At 40.7% G+C, this 19,278-nt stretch overlaps 1 protein-coding gene across 2 annotated transcripts; it reads left to right on the forward strand.

The window, feature by feature from the left end:
• The first annotated feature begins 5,355 nt into the window (after nt 1–5,355).
• LOC308311135 (ribosomal protein S6 kinase beta-2-like) lies at nt 5,356–18,575 on the forward strand. Of its 2 annotated transcripts, none has more exons than XM_080757680.1 (16): nt 5,356–5,493; nt 7,117–7,171; nt 9,162–9,199; nt 9,300–9,414; nt 9,807–9,875; nt 10,584–10,731; nt 11,648–11,705; nt 12,778–12,878; nt 13,545–13,635; nt 14,011–14,101; nt 14,561–14,668; nt 15,470–15,532; nt 15,976–16,053; nt 16,630–16,737; nt 17,367–17,479; nt 18,297–18,575. In XM_080757680.1, coding segments are annotated over exons 1-16 (1,500 nt in total). In that variant the 5' UTR covers nt 5,356–5,491; the 3' UTR covers nt 18,559–18,575. The 2 variants fall into 2 exon arrangements, with proteins under 2 accessions (XP_080613806.1, XP_080613807.1); XM_080757681.1 differs by having other exon boundaries at nt 18,366–18,575.
• Nucleotides 18,576–19,278: the final 703 nt, after the last annotated feature.

The following is a 19,278-nucleotide window of genomic DNA, read 5'->3' on the forward strand; positions in this document are numbered from 1 at the left end:
AACAAAACAAAGTATGTCCTTGCTTAATATTACATTGTGTGTTTATTGTGCAAAAGGATGCCTGTTTAACAGATTAAATGTAATCAGCAGCAGGGCGCAGCAGGGAATCGAACCCCATCCCAGTAAACCAGGAGCTCCATGCCTGTGCCAAAGTGCTTAGTTTGCGATGCAACGCAAAAACCTACACTAGTAGGAGTCCTACCCTACCAGCAGCAAAGAATACAAAAACAGATACTTACCGTGAACCATCACGTTCTTCTGCAGATGACAGGCAGTGTCCACAAGTTAGGTGAAATGAGGTGAAATGACAGAACCGGCCGAAATTGTGGCAGTCGACGCAAAAGACGCAACGCAAACGAGTGCAACAGCAGGCAGCCCGACACGACACAACCGCAGGAAGCCGGAACGCAAACGCAAACGAGAGCTACACCATCAGTACCCTGCAGAACCACACCAGCGACAGCAAAGGACAATAAACAAGATTTGTACTCACTGCGCAGCAAGCCACTCTTCCCAGCAGCAGCTATAGCGTACAGTTCCTACCTCAATGTCTTGTGCAGGGAGGGGGGCATCGGTCTGGGACACTTCACATGGGCTCCAGGGTGGGGGTCCTCGGAAGCCTACATTGGTGGGGCTGTGGGGCCCACGGACATGGCTCGTCTCAGCCTAGGGTCCAGGGCTTGGTGCTGCCTACACCACTGGTGCAGTGACTCTTCATATTCTGGAATTACATGAAGAGAAAAGATAAGCGTCATTAGTGTTATGTAGGCCTACATCACATTAGAAACACATGTGGCTGTATAGCCTTGTCAGCCGCCACAACCCATATTTTACAACTTAACATCCCTCCCCCAAGCTGACATTTTCCCCCAACTTTTGAAATATGTTTTCCCTTCAGCTTTGAATGAAGTTTAAGCCCAACATTGTATTGTGCGTTTGTGACAATACCAATTTTATATTGAAGATGGAAGTAAGTGTTAGCATGTTTAACCAAATGGACCCTTACAGCTCTCAGTGTACAAATGGAACCAAATGGACCCTGTCCACTGTCTGAAGAGTTTGAATGCCAGTCAAAAAGACACTATGAGCCATATTGGAACAGTTACCTACCTAAAACATAACTCCACATCTCAGTGGCATTCATTCACAGATCAAGTTCCCCAAACTGAATAATTAAAAAAAAAAAAGATAAAGGTTTAAGTTTAACATGTAGTTACCTTCTTGCTACAGCCAGACGGTGTGTAACTTCTTGTTACAGACAGACCAAACACACACCAGGAAGAATATATCAGAATGCTGCTTCCCACAGCTTTATATAGGTGAGGCCATCACAGGAGCCAATCAGCAGCCTGGCTCCTCCTAAACGTTAGCCAATCACACGCAGTCACCACATCAATTCAAAGGAGCTTTATTGGCATTGAAAAAACATACGTTTACATTGCCAAGGCAAAAAGGCAGAATATTCAATAAATCAGTGTCACACACACACGCACATGCGCGTGCACACACACACACACACACACACACACACACAGACAGACAGACAGACAGACGCAACAGCGCAGCGAGAGAGAGAGAGATAACTAACCTTTTTCTCAAATTGTGCCGTGCTGGTGTGTGTGCGTGTGGGTGTGTGTGTGTGTGTGTGTGTGTGTGTGTGGGTGTGTGTTTGTTGCTGATTGGCTGATTGGCTCATTTGGCTGCAGGCCCATCACCAAAATGAATGTGCACAGGGGATTTTGGAGAGGGACAGCACAACAAGGAGATAGACATAACTTCTGACAGGAATGCACGAGAAACTTACTTTTTAACATTCTCGCCGAGATATATTTTCGAGTTAATAAAAAAGGGAAAAAAAATATATTTTTATTAAATAAAAACAAAAAACTAAAAAAAATGGTTCAAACCCATTAATTAAGATTTGAGTGCCAACCCTAACGAGCGAACATTCGAACCTTGAATGTTTGGGGACAGCCTTACATAGATCATACCTGTGTTTGGACTGTAAGCGTTGCCAATGTTGGTGAAAACCTTTCTGTATTTCAAGATGGTGTCTGTGTTGAAGGGGCCAGTGTTTACTTTTCCTTGCATCCCAAGTCCAGCTGAGAATGCCGGCCACTTTACACTTGTCTATAGGACACATACAAAAACATGATAGATGACATTGCAGTGACAGCTTCAATGTTAGGACTTTTTGACATTTTTTTAAGCAGCAACCTCTCTGATTCAAATTACTGTAGCCTACAAAGAATCAAATTCTACTCTACAATTTAGCATGCCTAAAGCATGCCAAATAGTAACAGGGAGAGAAAGGTTGTAGTTTCTATCAGTCTTAAAGACAAAACTAAAACCTAGACTTGTCACTTGTCTACTTGTTGGAGCCTTGGCTTGGCTTGAGCAATCGGCCAGCCTTATCACATAAAGCCTTATACAGTCTTCATTATATTCATACAAAAATATCCTACCTGCTGTCTCCAGCAGTTGTTGCAGCTGATTCTCAGGAGCCCAGCCTGGTGGTAACGTCCCTTAGCTCTGACACTGTGTTGTCTTGCAGTTCTTCTGTTAGCACTGACAGCACTGTAGAGTGCAGACAGAAAACATTTTATAATTTTATAATTGTTAAGTAGATATTGCATGTTCTTCTTCACTTGACTTTACCTTCATTCTCTGTCTGTAGAATGGCCACCTGCTGCTCTGTAATCTTCAGCCTGGCTTCCATCATCCATGGCTGCTTCCATGGCTCCAATCTTCATCAGCAGTTCACACATATCAGGCTGACAGTTCCTGTCTGTCTCTGCTATGTTTACTTCACTCAATTAATTCTTCTCTGCCACGTTCTGAACTCCTCTACTGTTTCTGACACAGCAAAATAGAAACAACGGTACAATTAGAAAGGCTCTCATTCTCTATTGTTATGTCTGGCCCTTAGACTAATTCTGCTGTGGTATGACCAATATTTATGCTGATCTGTGTGTGAATGTTTTGGAGATACACATGTGACTGCACCATGACGCAAGAGGCAAGTGGAGGTTCTATCTTAGTTCCCCTCCTATTTGTCCTAAACCGTAGTTTATGTAATTAAGGTGACTGATTTGACTGTACAGAGGTTAGAGGTGTGCTATCATATCAAAATATGTACATTTATAGTAGATCAATTACAGTATTATTAATAATAAAAACACAAAATAAAATGAATGTCTCCCCAAATATGTCATCCCAATTCCCAAGGTATTCTTTGGAATAGCATTCTAGTAGGCAGTCACCCTTCATGAACACTGAGAGGGCAGAGATGGGGGGAATAAATGTATTCAAACCATAGACTCAAACTCAGAACACATGCTAAACAGTTGTCTTTAAATTAAGCTGTTAAATCAGTGTGCTTAAAGGCTGCGCCGGTGGCGAATTGTTTGTGCTGTTTGTGGAGTTTTGTCCCCTCAGCCATCGCAGCATTAAACAAACTGCCCCGCCGATAGGATGGTTTCTGTACACAGTGGGGAACTCACTACTTTTTTTTTTGTATTGTCTTGGTGTTATGTTGTTTCTGTACTATGTACTGCTTCAGTGCTTTTGTTGTTGGTGTTGAACAGACCTGTGAAAATGAATATCCTTCAGGACAATGAAGATTATTATTATTATGTTTAAATGATTTGAATGATAAAGTATATTCAATCAATTTGGCCAGAACAGGTTACCCAAGTAGGTACCCAGACCAGTGCTTCTGTCACAGCGGCCATCAGCAGCAGTTTTTTTTTCCTTTTTTCTTGGAGGGGCATGTTCTGCGCAACAACATAGTCTTTTCATTATTTGTCTGCCCTGAGATCTCAGAAGATTTATATTATTGAAATTGCAATAAAGATTCTGAAAAGAAAAGAAGAATTAGCACATTTAAAAGATCAAGAGAGATTACTGTATTATGTTATAGCCTTTTTGGCTGATTGGTGACTCTTATTATTCAGTTCTAAAAGAAGCTGGCAAAACAGATTGTGCTGATTCCAAGTAATAAGTAATATAATATTATAACTTTTTTAAGGAGTAATATGTAATAACTAATAAGTAACATACTCTCCTGAGTAATATTGCCCAACACTGATCAGGACTATGTAGGACCTGTAGGTTAGCTTAAAGTAAACATTTCAGATAATCTGAGTTCACAGGAGTCATGAAATGATACATATCTTGTTATGATGTTTGCCGATATCATGTACAGTAGGCTACATGACCAAAATACCAGAGGATATAGCATAACAAAACTACAACCAAATTCTAAATATGGTCTTTGAGTGAGGCAGGTTCTAGCTCTTTGTTTCACTGACATGTGTCATGTCCTCTCCTCACTTCTTTTCTTTGTCCCTCTACGTTGCAGAGTAGTGTGTAGCCTAGTCTGGTAGTTGTATTGTGATACAATGTGCTGGGCAGTTCTATTTACTGTCAAACCACTGTTTCCTGTGAAGTCATACCTTCATCATCTTACACATTCTGTTGTGGTGGTGGACAGGTACGTGCACTGTTTTGACATACATTCATTTGTTGCATTATGTGAAGGAACACATTTCCCAGTTATCAGCTAAAGAAAACTGGGAAATATTGATACTAGTTGAAAAATATAATGAAATGACTATCGTATCCTTGTGGACTGTCATTATAGTGACACTGCTATATCTTGCGTCACCGCCCTTACCTCTTATCCCTAAACTTATTTGCTATTTTTTTTTACTATTTTAAAACATTTTAAAATAGTTCAAATAGCTGATCTACAAGCTCACAACATGTCGATATAGATTGGCAAATACGTTTAGGGATAAGGGGTGGCACAAGATGGAGCCTGCTGCCCTAGGGCTCCATTTTCGTCACCGCTAAACCCCTTATCCCTAAACTTATTTTTTTACTATTTTGAAAAACATTTTTGAATAGTTCAACTAGCCAATCTACATTGACACGTTGTGAGCTTGTAGACTGGCCATTTTAACTATTGCAAAATAATAGTAAAAAAAGGCAAAGAAGTTTAGGGATAAGGGGTTTAGTGACGAAAATGGAGCCCTAGAGTTTTGAATGTGCTGTTAGAATCATAGAAGTGAGGTTTTAATATTGTCCCAAATAAACAATTACTAATTATTTCAAATTATTATGCATTAATTTAATTAAATTGTATTTCATAATTGTATAAAGACAGATTAATAATTAGAAAAATTAGTATTTTTCTTTTCTTTGTGAATATTCAATCAATTACTAGTTACTACCCTTGTACCTTGTTGCTGGGGACCGCCTGTGTGAGGGTCCCCGGACCTCACTTGACAACACATGCAACTTAAGTGATGACGTTAAAGGTTAAAGTTCCAACAACAAGGCAAGCTGTGTGTGACTGTATGTATGTGTGACTGTGTGTGTGTGGCACTGACACACATCTCAATCTCATTCCTATGCTGTGGACTCTGTGGAGTACGTATTTCCAGCTAAAATGTTAAGGAGAACAACGGCATTACCTTTAATGTAGATGTAAGTATTCATGATCAATGATCACCATTGCTGATCGGACGTCGCGAGGCTGTGATCGATCAGTACAGAAATGTATGAATTACAAGGATAATAATAACAGTTAGCATTAGCATTAGCCTGCTAGCTGTCAAACCAGTGTGAGAGTGAATGAGTTGATGTGCTTATTGCAACGTTTATGAGCGGAAAAGATGAGACCGTTAACATGAAAACATATATTGACATACTGGCATGTCAGCGAGTGATTAGTTGTAGGTGTAAAATGTACAAGAATAATTCCCACGTTGTTTTTGTTTGGGACACGTGACACCGGGTTATGCTAACACGTACACGGTACACGTTTAGCATCGGGTGTACTCTGTGGTGGAAAAAATACTCACATGTTTTAATTTACTTCTTTTCTTTTTTACAAGTAAAAGTACTCATTATGCAGAATGTCCCAGTTCATGTTTTCAAATGTAAATTAATGTAAACAACATCTTTTGAAAATAGCAGATCAGATAGAAAAAATGCTATTTTCAAATGCCCGAAATGCAGGGCTGAAGTGGTTACTGTATGTTCTGTAATATTATTCAAAATCTAGGCTACTATAAGTAACTAAAAACTAAACTTTTAAAACTTACACCACTGGTTGACAGCTATAGTCTTGCCTAATTAGCCTAAGATTTAGACTCTCGTAGATGTATAAAATACAGAGTCTAAAATCTTAGGCAGCCATGTGTTCTGACAACGAGTCAGGTTATTTAATCTGACATGTCAAGTTCGTTTAAAGTCCATGGGCAGTGCTCTGATAACATCTGTTTGCACTTTTCATCTGCTTGTTTATTTATTAATAAACTAGAACGCCAATAATCTTATAGTAATGTTCATGTGATGGCATTCCATGAGATCACCATGCGAACGGCATGTGACTGTATATTCTCAGACTGTATTCACTTCATTTGCAGTGCTGTTGGCCATTAAGCTTCAAGCTACTATAAAATGTGCCTATAACTAACTAGCTATAGATACCGGTACTCTTCATAAAAAAAATATTAGTATTGACTATTGAGCTACACTAAAATCTCTTTAAAAATAAGTAGCCATGCAGTTGCACTACTTGGTGAAAGTATAGTTCCATTACTTCCATTGAGATACTTTGTAGCTTAGTAATGTGGTGATTCCTGGCAATAAGGGGCATATGATTACATTCATGTAAAACATGGGCTTTATATGTAAAATATACTAATGGATGGAGAAGGATTTAACCCATTTTGACCTGAGATCAGATTCTAAAAATGTCTTCTACATCCTGACAGTTTTCTGAAAATCGATTTTTCAAAAATAGCAGACCTACAAGCTCGTAGCGCGCCACTCGGTGGCCTGCTATGAGCTTGTAGATCTGATAAATATAGGTGCCTACGCGAGCATAGATGGATTTAAGCTAAGAACCAAGATCAATACGCCGACCTAAGGACAGCTCGCCTCATATCCATCCCTGACGATACTTCGCTAAGGTTGGGCATCTCTCTGCATTATCCCAGACCAGCAGCCCTATACTTAGGGCTCGGTCACACCGACGACAATGCTTCTTTGCGTCTCTTCTTGGGAAAAATGAAAGCTGACATTAAGTTGACTGTGTTTCAGGATGGCAGGAGTGTTCGACATCGACTTGGAGACTGAAGATATCAGTGATACAGAGGTTTGTATCAACCACATCACTGTACTGTACTAGTTGTACTGTACTAGTTGTACATGAGAGAAATTAGGGAAGGAATAATATGTATAATGTTTAACAATATGTACACACATGTATACGTGTGTGTGTAAAGGAATTATAACAGGACAGTTTGACTGTAGGTCTTGCTTGAAGACGCTGAGCAGTGTGTGCGCACAAGGGTCTTACTCCTAGGTTATTGTTAACATATAATATGTTAAATATGTGTGTACGTTAAAGTGGCCTGTGCCAGTGTCCATGGCATTGTTCGTAGCCCACTTCTGAGCTCTCTCTCGTCTAGTTCCTTTTGACAAAGACGTTCCAGCCCATCTCTCATGCGTGCCTGGCTGGGACTGGGAAGCATGCATGTGTTGAGATAAAGGAAGTGAGGCCTTTATATTTTTACTACTATGTGCTGTGGAAACTAAAGCAGATTCAAGCAATCTCTACACAGTATGCTTCCCAAAAATTGCAAATAGACTGTATTTGGAAGGAAAAATGTGGTACCTTTTCTTAACTAATCTAACCCTAGTGAAAGTGTAAAATTACTCAAGGTATTTTCCTATGTACATAAAATCCATTACATGCATTTATACCATCCTTTTTTATTGAATAAAATATAATTTTGTCAAATCTGTATGGTCTAGTATGTTAATACAACTTATACAATTGGGGTTTGCCTCCCTGCTCTTTTATTGAGACATTTAGATCGTCAAAGGTCATGTCATTTCTCACCTAGACATTTTCACCTGATGGTCAAGATTCATAATGCAGCTTTACATCACCTGAGGAGCAGTTCTAGGTGGATACCTTTTTGTGTCCCGCCAGGGAAAATCAGTTTATGAACCCTGGCTTCCTTATTACGGGGAAACATTTACTGATGTACTACATGTACGTGTAAGACGTGTAGATTGGCTATTTTTTGGCAAATGGACATGGTCTAGACGAGAAGGGGACCAAGATAGACCAGGGACAGTTCAACACATAAAAATCAAGGACTTTTCGATTCTCTGAAGGCTCATCGCAGTCAGTTTTGGCAGCAAATAAAGTTAGGCCCCAGTGAGATTTGAACTCACGACCCCTGGTTTACAAGACCAGTGCTCTAACCCCTGAGCTATGGAGCCTGATACAAAGACTATTCATGAGTTGCCTCACTCACCTCAGAAAGAGGCTGATACATAGATCATTCATGAGTTGCATCACTCACCCCAGAAAAGGTGTGAAACCACTCCCCCCCCCCCCCCCCCCTTTTTTAATACTGTTTTTATTAAGCCTTTTGTATTTCTGACATAACTTCAGAATATTATTGACTGGATAAATGAGTAAGTAATATAAAATGAATAAATAATATTGACAGGCAATGTAAATGTTCCAGATACAAATAAAAAAGGTATATAAATGCGATAAACAGGAAAAGAAAAAAACAAAACAATTAAACAGTGACAGATGGTAACAGACAAACAAAGACAACAGGACAGACACTCTTGCTCTCAAACTCTCCCAACAAGTTGTTGTGCCCTCTTAGAGGGGTATATCAACTAAACTACTTTACATTTTAAAAAAAATAAGAAAAAACGCTCAGTTCCTTTTTATTTATTTATTTTTCAAAATTTTGATTATGCTATCTATTGTGTAGGAGGGGTTACCGTGCACATATTGAAATAGTCAATGAAGGGTTTCCAAGTCTGTCTTCACTCTTCACTCCCTCTCAATTCAAACTTTCTTTTCCAATTGCAAATATATTTTTCTTTCATAAGTGTAGTGTGAGTCGGAACCTGTGCTTTCTTCCAATTCAACAGTATCAGTCTACTAGCCAGTAGACTCACACATTTTACCATGTTATATTGGAATGTAGACCGTTTGACCCCAGGCTTTTTGACTCCTAGAAGAACTGCTACCACACCTTTTTTGAGTGAAAAGGTGCGATTGCAAACCTGTTCTAACATTGGTTAATTTCTCCTGCCCTAATCTGTAGGATGACATCTGTGATTTTACTGAGACAGAGACGGAAATGTAAGTGACATCTAGAAGATTAGATCACTGTATTATACCATTTGCTTTACACGTTGTGGTTTTGTTATGGTTTTCTCTGATCATCTCATCCTCCGTGCAGTGTTCAGACGGAAGAGGTGGAGTTGACCAGTGATATTGTGAACAGAGACAGTGAGAGAGTGGGACCTGACTGCTTCGAGCTTCTCAGAGTGCTGGGGACAGGGGGATATGGAAAGGTAGGGTGTGTGTGCACGTGCGTGCACATACGGCTGCATGAGTGTGTGGTTGCATGTATTTACACATTTTAAGCTGGCATTCATTATGAGAATACTTAACCACATGAACCCTATGAAATGGACTTGAATAAATTACAACTGTACTTGGACCGTTGTGAGCATGTATCTGATATTCTTTTGGGGGGACGTTTCCCCCCAGAATGGGCTGGGTGGGGTTCAAGTGGTTAAAATGTTTAGCTTCACCAACCTTGCGTCATTGCCTCTTTGGTAGCCAACATTACCTCTTGGAAGGTTTATACTGTGATCTATGAGGCTCTCTTACTGACACCGTCATTGTTACAATAATGTCACGGCAATTTAACATAAAACCTTGATTGGGTTTGTTCCTGCAGGTGTTCCAGGTGCGAAAGGTTCAGGGTGCCCAAACGGGCAAAATATTTGCCATGAAAGTGCTCAAGAAGGTACATCACACACACACACACACACACACACACACACACACACACACACACACACACACACACACACACACACTGCCTCCAGGTTGCTCCTTCAGAACCACCACAGACGGCTTTAAAATGATTAGTTCTCTTACCCACACTACAGTATACACTACAGCAACATCTGCAGTGTTCATTTAACTTAGAGAATGTACAAATGGAACTAAAAGGACCATTTGTTCCCATTTGTACACGCTCTGGTTAATTTTACACGATGGATCTGACTGTGTAGCGTCTACTTTTTGTATGTACTTTTGTGTTAGTTTATTTGTAACCTTGGATATTTTAATAGGTGAGATTTAAAAAGGACAGAAAAAAACCCTCAATAAAACACGCAAAAATGTATTTACACGATTAATTTCATATCCACCAAAATACTAAAAGGACATTTTCTTTAGTTTAATCTAGTTAGGGTAATCACACAACAGATTGTTATCAGTTTTTTTTTTCTTTCAGTTCAATTAAAATGTTTTTTTTCCCCCATCTACAGTAGGTTTCATTGTCATTAGTTTTAGCTATCTATATTAACGTTTTACCTTAACCCCTGTGAATCCAACACCTCCATTTATCCCCTGTTTTCTCATCTAACCACCCATGAATCTCTTCCTCTCTGTCCCACCTCACCTGCCTCCCCCCCCCCCCCCATCTCTTCCATCTGCCCTCCTGCAGGCCAAGATTGTGCGTAACGCCAAGGATACAGCCCATACGCGCGCGGAACGGGAGATTCTGGAGACGGTGAGGCATCCGTTCATTGTGGACCTGCTGTACGCATTCCAGACGGGCGGAAAGCTATACCTCATTTTGGAGTGTCTGATAGGTAAGACAGACAGGCTGAAAACGGGTGGATGAAAACGGAGGCCGCGCTCTGGAATCGGCATAAACACTGCCCCCAATGATGGACCACTTCAAGGAACCGCATTGTTGTTTTTGTGTGAATCTAGTACTGTGTAATTAAGTTTAAATGGTCGTCGTGTGGATTTCAGTGACATAATTCATGTGTCACTCCATGGACAGTAAAAACAAAAAAAAAAAGGAGACAGAGCAATATCACTTAACGACTTAAGCCCCTATATACTTAGCCGTATGACGAATAGCAACAATTGAGGTATAAGGCAATGCTGTCCGCAAAACTGACCAACTGAACTGACTTGATCATCTCGCTAATCTGCTAATTATAGCCTTTTATTGAATGTGGTTAATACTATACATACATACATTACACATACATTACGAACAAGCATGAATTTTAATACTCCATTTCATATACAATTCGCCAGCATTCCTAAAGATGCAAGGACATCCTGTCACTATACACTCTCCTATCTAAATACGTCATGAAATGCATATATAATATAATGTAAGAGCTTTTAGATATAGATGTCTCCCCATTCAAAGAGATGTGAGTCTTGTCTTGTTTTTTGTGGAATAAACCATTTAAACCCTCATTCTGCTACAAATATCTTTTGCAGAATATAGCTGATCTACAAGCTCACAACGTGTCCCCATTACAACACGTGAGCTTATAGATCTGTATCTATAAGAATCTTCACCCCACAGGGACACTAGGATTCATGTGGTTATGTTATTTTCCAAGATTGTAAGAGACTTCTACTTCTCTTGAATAGACTTTGTTGTGCATACATTTCACTGCTCCTCCGAAACTACAGTGCCTACCTTGTAGGTAGAAAGTGACAAAATGCTGCTGTTACTAATCCGTTTATTATGTTTGTCAGGAGGGGAGTTGTTCATGCAGTTGGAGAAGGAAGGTATCTTCATGGAGGACACAGCCTGGTAAGCCTGGCCTGCTCTGGACACTCCCCTTGAGATACTAAATCACTGTTTGATTACATACTGTAAAAGCAGGACATTTACTAGCGTCGGACATTTACTAACTTCATCATCCAGGTATGGTAGTTGCAATTCTAGAAAACTTCACCTTGAATTACCCTGTTATCTACAGTATATGTTATCAAGTTTTGATAACATGGATTGTTTACACATTGGAAAGTAAGCAGAATACTGCTGTAGTTAACATTGGAAAATCTTATGTACATTACAGTTATTAGTGTGTAAATATTAAGAGGCGGCTGTTCATAGCTACTGTGGAGTCAGTACTGCTGTACGGGGCTGAGACATCACAGTACAACAGGAAAGAGCCCTGGTTGGAGTCTATACAAGAATGCTATGAATGGCACTAGGTGTCACATAGACGGACCGCATCAGAAATGTGGACCTCTGACTATGTGGTCCACGGGTCACAGACAAAGACTGAGTCAGGCACCCAGAACTTGTATGGGAGGCGGGAGCCAACCCAGGGCAAAGCCAGGAGGGGAAAGAAGCACACCACCTACGACGTGGACGTATTAGGTGACAGCTTAGCTAACAACACTGCAGAGCTCAATAACGCATTCTGGTCCTGAAAGTCAGAGGTTTGCAGATGCTAAAGGTCAGCATAATGTGTCATTTAGAATTTAGAACCATGTCATCTGATGACAGCCTTCTCTTCATTCTTCACATATTTGACCTTTGCCCATGACATGTACAGTATTGGATGGTTTTATATTTCCCCCTTTTCCATTTTCAATGGATGAAAGTGTTGACATTGACGGAGTCTGGATAAATGAAACGTTTGTAAAAAAATATATGGAGAAATAAAATAAACGTCAGGACAGAGCGCTGTCAGAGCGCTGTGGGTAACGAGCTGTTTATAAACCCTTGAGTTACCATCTGTTCATTTCAGATACCTTTTTCATTTGCATTTCTGTGATTTATTCTGTCACGTAACCAATCTCAATCTAATAGTCCCGATCAGACAGTTTTGTTACGTTTGTATTGACATGTTTGTTTGTGTGTGTTTGTCTAGTTTCTATTTAGGAGAGATCACATTAGCTCTGGGTCACCTCCATTCCAACGGTATCATCTACAGAGACCTCAAACCTGAAAACATCATGCTCAACCACCAGGGTAAGCGCGCGCGCATGTGTGTGTGTGTGTGTGTGTGTGTGTGTGAGAGACTAGTAAATCCACTACTAGTTGACCTCATTGGTACTAGTTGATAAGAAAAAAAGTTTTTTTTGTAGGTTTCAAGATCAGCTAGAATGCTAGATTATAGTCACCAATGTACATAGTTTGTATTTCTTTTTTAAATAATAGGTAGTTAACAACTAGTCGACCAGCAAACTAGGCTAGTAAAAATCACTAGAAGTGAAAGCCCTGATGTGTGAGTGTTGCTAATTCTACATCCAAGTGTCCAGCAGAGGAACTCTTATCTATAACAGGGAATCTGAACAGAATGTTACGTATAACACCGTGGCAAATGCCCTGCTCCCCTTTCTCACTGACATGTTCTGACAACGCACTGACAATCTCTACTGAATTGCCAATGGCAGGACATGTGACGTTCTCAAACGGCACATCTGTAGCTCAAAGTATTATTTTGTTTCGTAGCCCCGTCACGCAGCGATAAGTGTCTGCTTCAATGTGTAGCTTGAAGTTGCTGCAGCCTGCGTTGAAAATGACTCGTACCCTAAATGTCTATTTTCTTGACCTTCTTGAGGAAAACGACCTTCTCTTCGACGGGTGTATATTTGACACATTTGTATAACAATTTGTTTTGTTTTGTATTGAAAGGACACATCAAGCTGACAGACTTTGGTCTGTGTAAAGAATCCATTCATGATGGAGCGGTCACACACACCTTCTGTGGCACCATAGAGTACATGTAAGTCACACACACACCTTCTGTGGCACCATAGAGTACATGTAAGTCACACACACACCTTCTGTGGCACCATAGAGTACATGTAAGTCACACACACACCTTCTGTGGCACCATAGAGTACATGTAAGTCACACACACACCTTCTGTGGCACCATAGAGTACATGTAAGTCACACACACACACCTTCTGTGGCACCATAGAGTACATGTAAGTCACACACACACCTTCTGTGGCACCATAGAGTACATGTAAGTCACACACACACACCTTCTGTGGCACCATAGAGTACATGTAAGTGATAACGCACGCATGCACTTCTCCATCACTTCACCCCATTCTTACCCTATCATCCTCATTCTCTTTTCTCTCTCTCAGGGCTCCAGAGATCCTGACTAGGTCGGGACATAACCGATCAGTGGACTGGTGGAGCCTGGGAGCCCTGATGTATGATATGATGACTGGATCGGTGAGACAGAGAGACATAGAGGGGGAGGGGGGGTCGGGGTCTAAAGACTAGACAGTGATGATGTAGGTTCTGCATGTTTGATGTTTCTATGACTGCTGGGCCTAGGAACATTTCAGAAAGTATTATATTTCAGGAGGTTAAACAGAGCTGCTGAGATGTTTTGTAAAGAAAAAAAAATTAATCTGTCTTAATTAACTGCTTTCAAGCTGGCGGTGCTACTGCTATTTGGGGCAAAAACATTCAAATAATTGTGTAAGAAAAATATCAGAGATCAGCTATCTTTGCTCTACACACCATATGATGAAGTACTATATACGGGTTAAGTGGTATCACAAATGTACAAGTTAACTCATGTTACTCATTGTAGGGTCACATACTAATTTGACATGCAGAAATTGTGCATGCATGTTTCACATGTCGTTCCTTCTGTCCTCTCTTCTCCCGCTGTCTCTCCACCAGCCTCCCTTCACAGCTGAGAACAGAAAGAAGACCATCGATAAGATTCTCAAATGTAAACTCAACCTGCCTCCGTATCTGACTGTCGATGCCAGGGACATGATCAAGAAGGTGTTGTAACGCACGAACACACACACACACACACACACACACACGAGCTACGTCAAAAGTTATTTAACAGATGTAAAAATTTAGATTTGATGTGGTTAAGTGATGCAGAGCGACTGAGATGGATTTTCGAACAAAAGATATTTGCATTGGCAGAATATATAGAGAAAGCTTGGGACATAAGGACAAAGAAAACTTATATGTGATGTATTATTTTATTTTATGATAATGTTTTTATTTCTGTTTTTGTTTTGATCAATTGTGTAACTTCTGTGTGGGAAGTGAACGTGAAATTGTTTATTTATGTTGTTGGTGTCTTATAATCCCGTAAGGGATGGGTCTTAAATGACAAGACACGAAAATATAATTTAATTCATTCATTCATTCACACACACACACACACACACACACACACACACACACACACACACACACACACACACACACACACACACCAGTGTTTCCCATGATTGCATCCCACACAATCATGACCAGCTACAACAGTATGAATTGTAGTAGGCGGCCGCAAATAGACCAAAAAAAGGCAAAAGACAGCAAAAAAAAAGAAAACTGAATCACTAAAATTATAAATTGTAGCAAATAATACAAAAATCTGGAATCTTGTAGATCTTCTAATTAAGACAACTAAGAACATTTTCTCTATGATTTTAGTTAGTTCATTTTGTAAACACAATTCCATTTCAGTTCGTTTTTTTTTCTTGTAACACCCTGGTGTTGTATTTAGTTAACATTTCAAGTAATGAAATATAATGTCTTGGTTCTGCCCCCCGCCTCATCTTTCAGCTGTTGAAGAAGAGTGCAGCACAGAGACTGGGCTCCAGCAAAGCTGACTGCGCTGATATCCAGGTAACAAACAAACTGCTACAACGCATGGATTAAAAAGTGCTCGGTCGCTATGACTGATTTCAGTCATTTGGATAGCGAAAATCGCAGATCTACAAGCTCACAACACGTAGCAGCGTGACGTGTTGTGAGCTTGTACATTTGGCTATTTTCTGTAGTTATTTTAAGATTAAACCGTATTTGAAGTGATCAAACATGCAATAGAATACATGTTTAGAAGCATCTTCCATAAACATGCATGGTCTCAGAAATGTCATAAAAGCAAATGTCATTTAAAGCATCGACTAATGTGATTCTTCAACTGGTTGGCTGTATGTGAATGTGGAACAGCACCAATGTAAGGTTTACAATGATAATGCCTGAACATCATCGTTACATTGCAGTCATCAGATTAAACATTTCTTTATTCCATGAGAATGTCTCTGAAAGGCCTTTTCCTTTTGCAGAAGCATCCGTTCTTCAGACACGTCAACTGGGATGACCTGCTTAACAGGAGAGTGGAGCCGCCTTACAAGCCCCAGTTGGTAATGAACCAGCCATCATTACACTGTGGTCACTGTTAGTGAACATCTGTACATAATGCTGTTTTGTTCACACACACACACACACACACACACACAGACAAAAAGGGTCTGTGGCCACCAAGATTTTAGTATGAGCTTGTGCGTTCACGCACGTGTGGCGTTTTATATCTGCTTGCTGAGGGCTGAAATATTTTCAAGTTGATTGTTTGGAAGCGTTTTTTAGACTAAGGGCCCATGGCGTTTTCAGACGGGGGAGAAAACTCCTCAGTGGTCAGTGGACACAGCCTCTCGCACTGTCTTTAGCCAAATTCCAATACCCCAAATCTCGGCCACAATCTCGGTCACTCCAGCATGGTGGTGTTATGGTGAAATTGGTGACCTGCCGAAATATGTGACCATTTTGTGGACTTCACATAACTTACATTAGTTATGTGAGATTTTGGGTATTGGAATTCAGTTTTTGTCTCTGCCTCACGCCCTCACTCTCTCCTTGTCTCCTCACCCCCCTCTCGGTCCTCAACCACCCCAATCCCCTCCCTCCCTGTCCCCTGTGTCCCTTGGTCCGTCTCTCTGTAGCAGTCAGATGAGGACGTGAGTCAGTTTGACACCAGGTTCACCAGACAGACCCCGGTGGACAGTCCGGATGACTCCACGCTCAGCCACAGTGCACAGCGCGCCTTCGCCGTAAGTCTTTCCCCTCAAACGCACGTTTACCAAAAGCTCTGTCTTTGTCTTTTTACTCTTCTTTCTACTAATGTCAGAAATACCTCGTACAAAAATAATACGTGATCTCTTTGTGTACCATCTAATGCAGTGGTTTTCAACCCTTTTCATACAGTATCAAGGTCCATTATTTATTCGGCATTTGAGCCACGGACCACCATTTGATGAGATTTACCCTCTCCGACGCAAGACGTAGAATATGTTGTTGTCGTTGGATAAGATTTTGTTCACAATTCCATGCTGTATTGAAGTGGTACCATAGGAGAGATGATAGTCAAATGATGATAGAAAACAAGTATTCTACATTCTCTAATTGTGTAGGCTTCTTTTTATTTAAGTAATGTAGGTGTTTAACAACAATGTCACTCAAACAACCAAATGGACCCGTTTCATTTTACGCTCAAGAGTTAAAGATCTATAATTTGGTTACCAACTCTCCGTCATTTAGCTGGGGACCACCTGGAACCCCCCCTCAAGGACCACTGGTGGTCCCCGGACCACTGGTTGAGAACCACTGATCTAATGAAACCCAAGAATAATAATATTTTATTGAACTGATTTGACAGTTAGGATGATTGATTTCCCGTCAGGGTTTTTCCTACGTGGCACCGTCTGTCCTGGAGAGTTTGAAGGAAGACTTCTCCTTTGAGCCCCGAGTGCGACCTGTACGCAGACACAACAGCAGCCCCCGCACGCCGATAAGGTAACGCTGTGATGTTAACAGTACGCACATGTAATGGATCCTACCTAGTGACGTTCCAATAGACAATAGAGGGTATGCACATGCATACAGTGAGTTTAATGTAACTTATAACTTGTAACTTATCCCTTAATTTAGACCTGAGAACGATTCTACAAATGCCTTCTAAATTCTGACAGTTTTCTGAAAACCCCATGTTTCTATGTCAGTGCTTTTTTCATGTCAAGGACCCCCAAAACGTATATGTAATTGGCCGCCGACCCACATCTGTAAATATTGTAGTTCCAGGGATCCTCCCAGAAGCAAAGATTTGAGTTAAAAACGTACGCTCTGAAAGAATATTATTATTATTATATAGAATATATTTTCACGATTAAAAAAAATACCTACAAGCTCATAGAGCTTGTAGATCTGTTATTTTTCAATAGCTAAACTATAACATAATGCTTAAAACATCAAAAGGGGTTCCCGCCCAGAATGGGTTAAATGGGTAATACTGAAAAGTTTGTTCCTGTTAGGCATGGGCAGTATGGTGTAGAAAAATGCGGAACAGTACAACAGAACAGGTTCGATAATGCTTTTGTACAGAAATAACAGAAGATGAGGAGCAACGGATAATGATATCCGCTTAGCTTACGAATTACATGGAGTGACTGGATAGATGTAATGTGTTGATCAAACCCAAGTTTATTGTCCAGTGTGAGTCCAAGATATGTGAAGCTGTCAACCTGTTCTACCATTAATGAGGAGTGTGTTAAGTCCAGTGTGGGTTGTTTCAATGACCAGTTCTTTTGTTTTGTCCACATTCAACTCTAAATAGTTTTCAGTGCCCCACTGAAAACTATCTCTTCTTGTCTTTCCTCCCTCCTCTCCCCGTCCACTCCTCCAGCCCCATGAAGTTCTCTCTGGCAGGTAACTTCAAATCCAGCAGTGGCGATGCGGAGCCGGACGCTCTCTCCCCGACGTCGCCGGCGGCCGCTCCTCCTCCCCCTGCCGCGTCGACGCCACTGGACAACGGCGTCCCCTCGCAGCCAATCAGGACGCCGGCGAGGAACAAGAAGAAGAATGGCCACCGGAGATGAACCGCAAGAAGAGTTTTCTTCCTCGGAGGTTGACGCGCAGTGCATCGCTTAACCGCTGATGTAAACACCGTCGCATGACAAAGCGGACGCATTTTCAGTCGGCTGACAATATGGCGTGTCGTGCGTCCTTTGTCATATGACATGGCCGGGCAAACAAAGTATAATCTGACGGTGATTCGTAGGTTGTTGTTTTTCTTGCTGGTTGTCTTTGTGTTTAAGCCAGCTTCAAAGCAATCTAAACTAAAGCCAAAAGTTTGTTCATTTACAACACATTTAGTCATATTCAAGGGTTACTTGAGTATTTATTTTCCTGGCGAGTCTCTCTTATCAATTTAGAAATGTTCCTGTGAGGGTCATGTTGATTATGTAGCAGATCTACTATTTTCACACGCAGCGCCATGAAGTAAAACATAGCTTGGTTAATAATGCAAGAAAGCCTGTCCCTGGCTTTCTTTCCTTTCAGTGTTATAATGCAGTACATTTGCTGTGGTTTATTTTTTTCCTAAAGGTCTAATCCAATCTGACATCATGTGCAGTCATCAGCGACCACCTAGGCATGTGACGTTTTACTATGATTTTTGTCACAGTAGTTTGTATCAATTAAAGAAAAGGGAAACGTTAACAACTGGTGCTTAAAATCGAAACAGACCTCAGATTTCAATGCATCCTCTGGCTCCTCTGCCTGAAATCAAGATTTGTCGCCTGTAGGAGTAATATGGT

The sequence above is a fragment of the Protomyctophum bolini genome (genome assembly GCF_963924005.1).
Source record: "Protomyctophum bolini genome assembly, chromosome: 3".
Classification (NCBI taxonomy): domain Eukaryota; kingdom Metazoa; phylum Chordata; class Actinopteri; order Myctophiformes; family Myctophidae; genus Protomyctophum; species Protomyctophum bolini.

Excerpts from the sequence above, each read along its gene's own strand:
- LOC308311135 (XM_080757680.1), top strand. Across the intron at positions 12,879-13,544 it reads CATCATGCTCAACCACCAGG|GACACATCAAGCTGACAGAC; the intron begins GTAAGCGCGCGC and ends TTGTATTGAAAG. Across the intron at positions 14,102-14,560 it reads ATGATATGATGACTGGATCG|CCTCCCTTCACAGCTGAGAA; the intron begins GTGAGACAGAGA and ends TCTCTCCACCAG.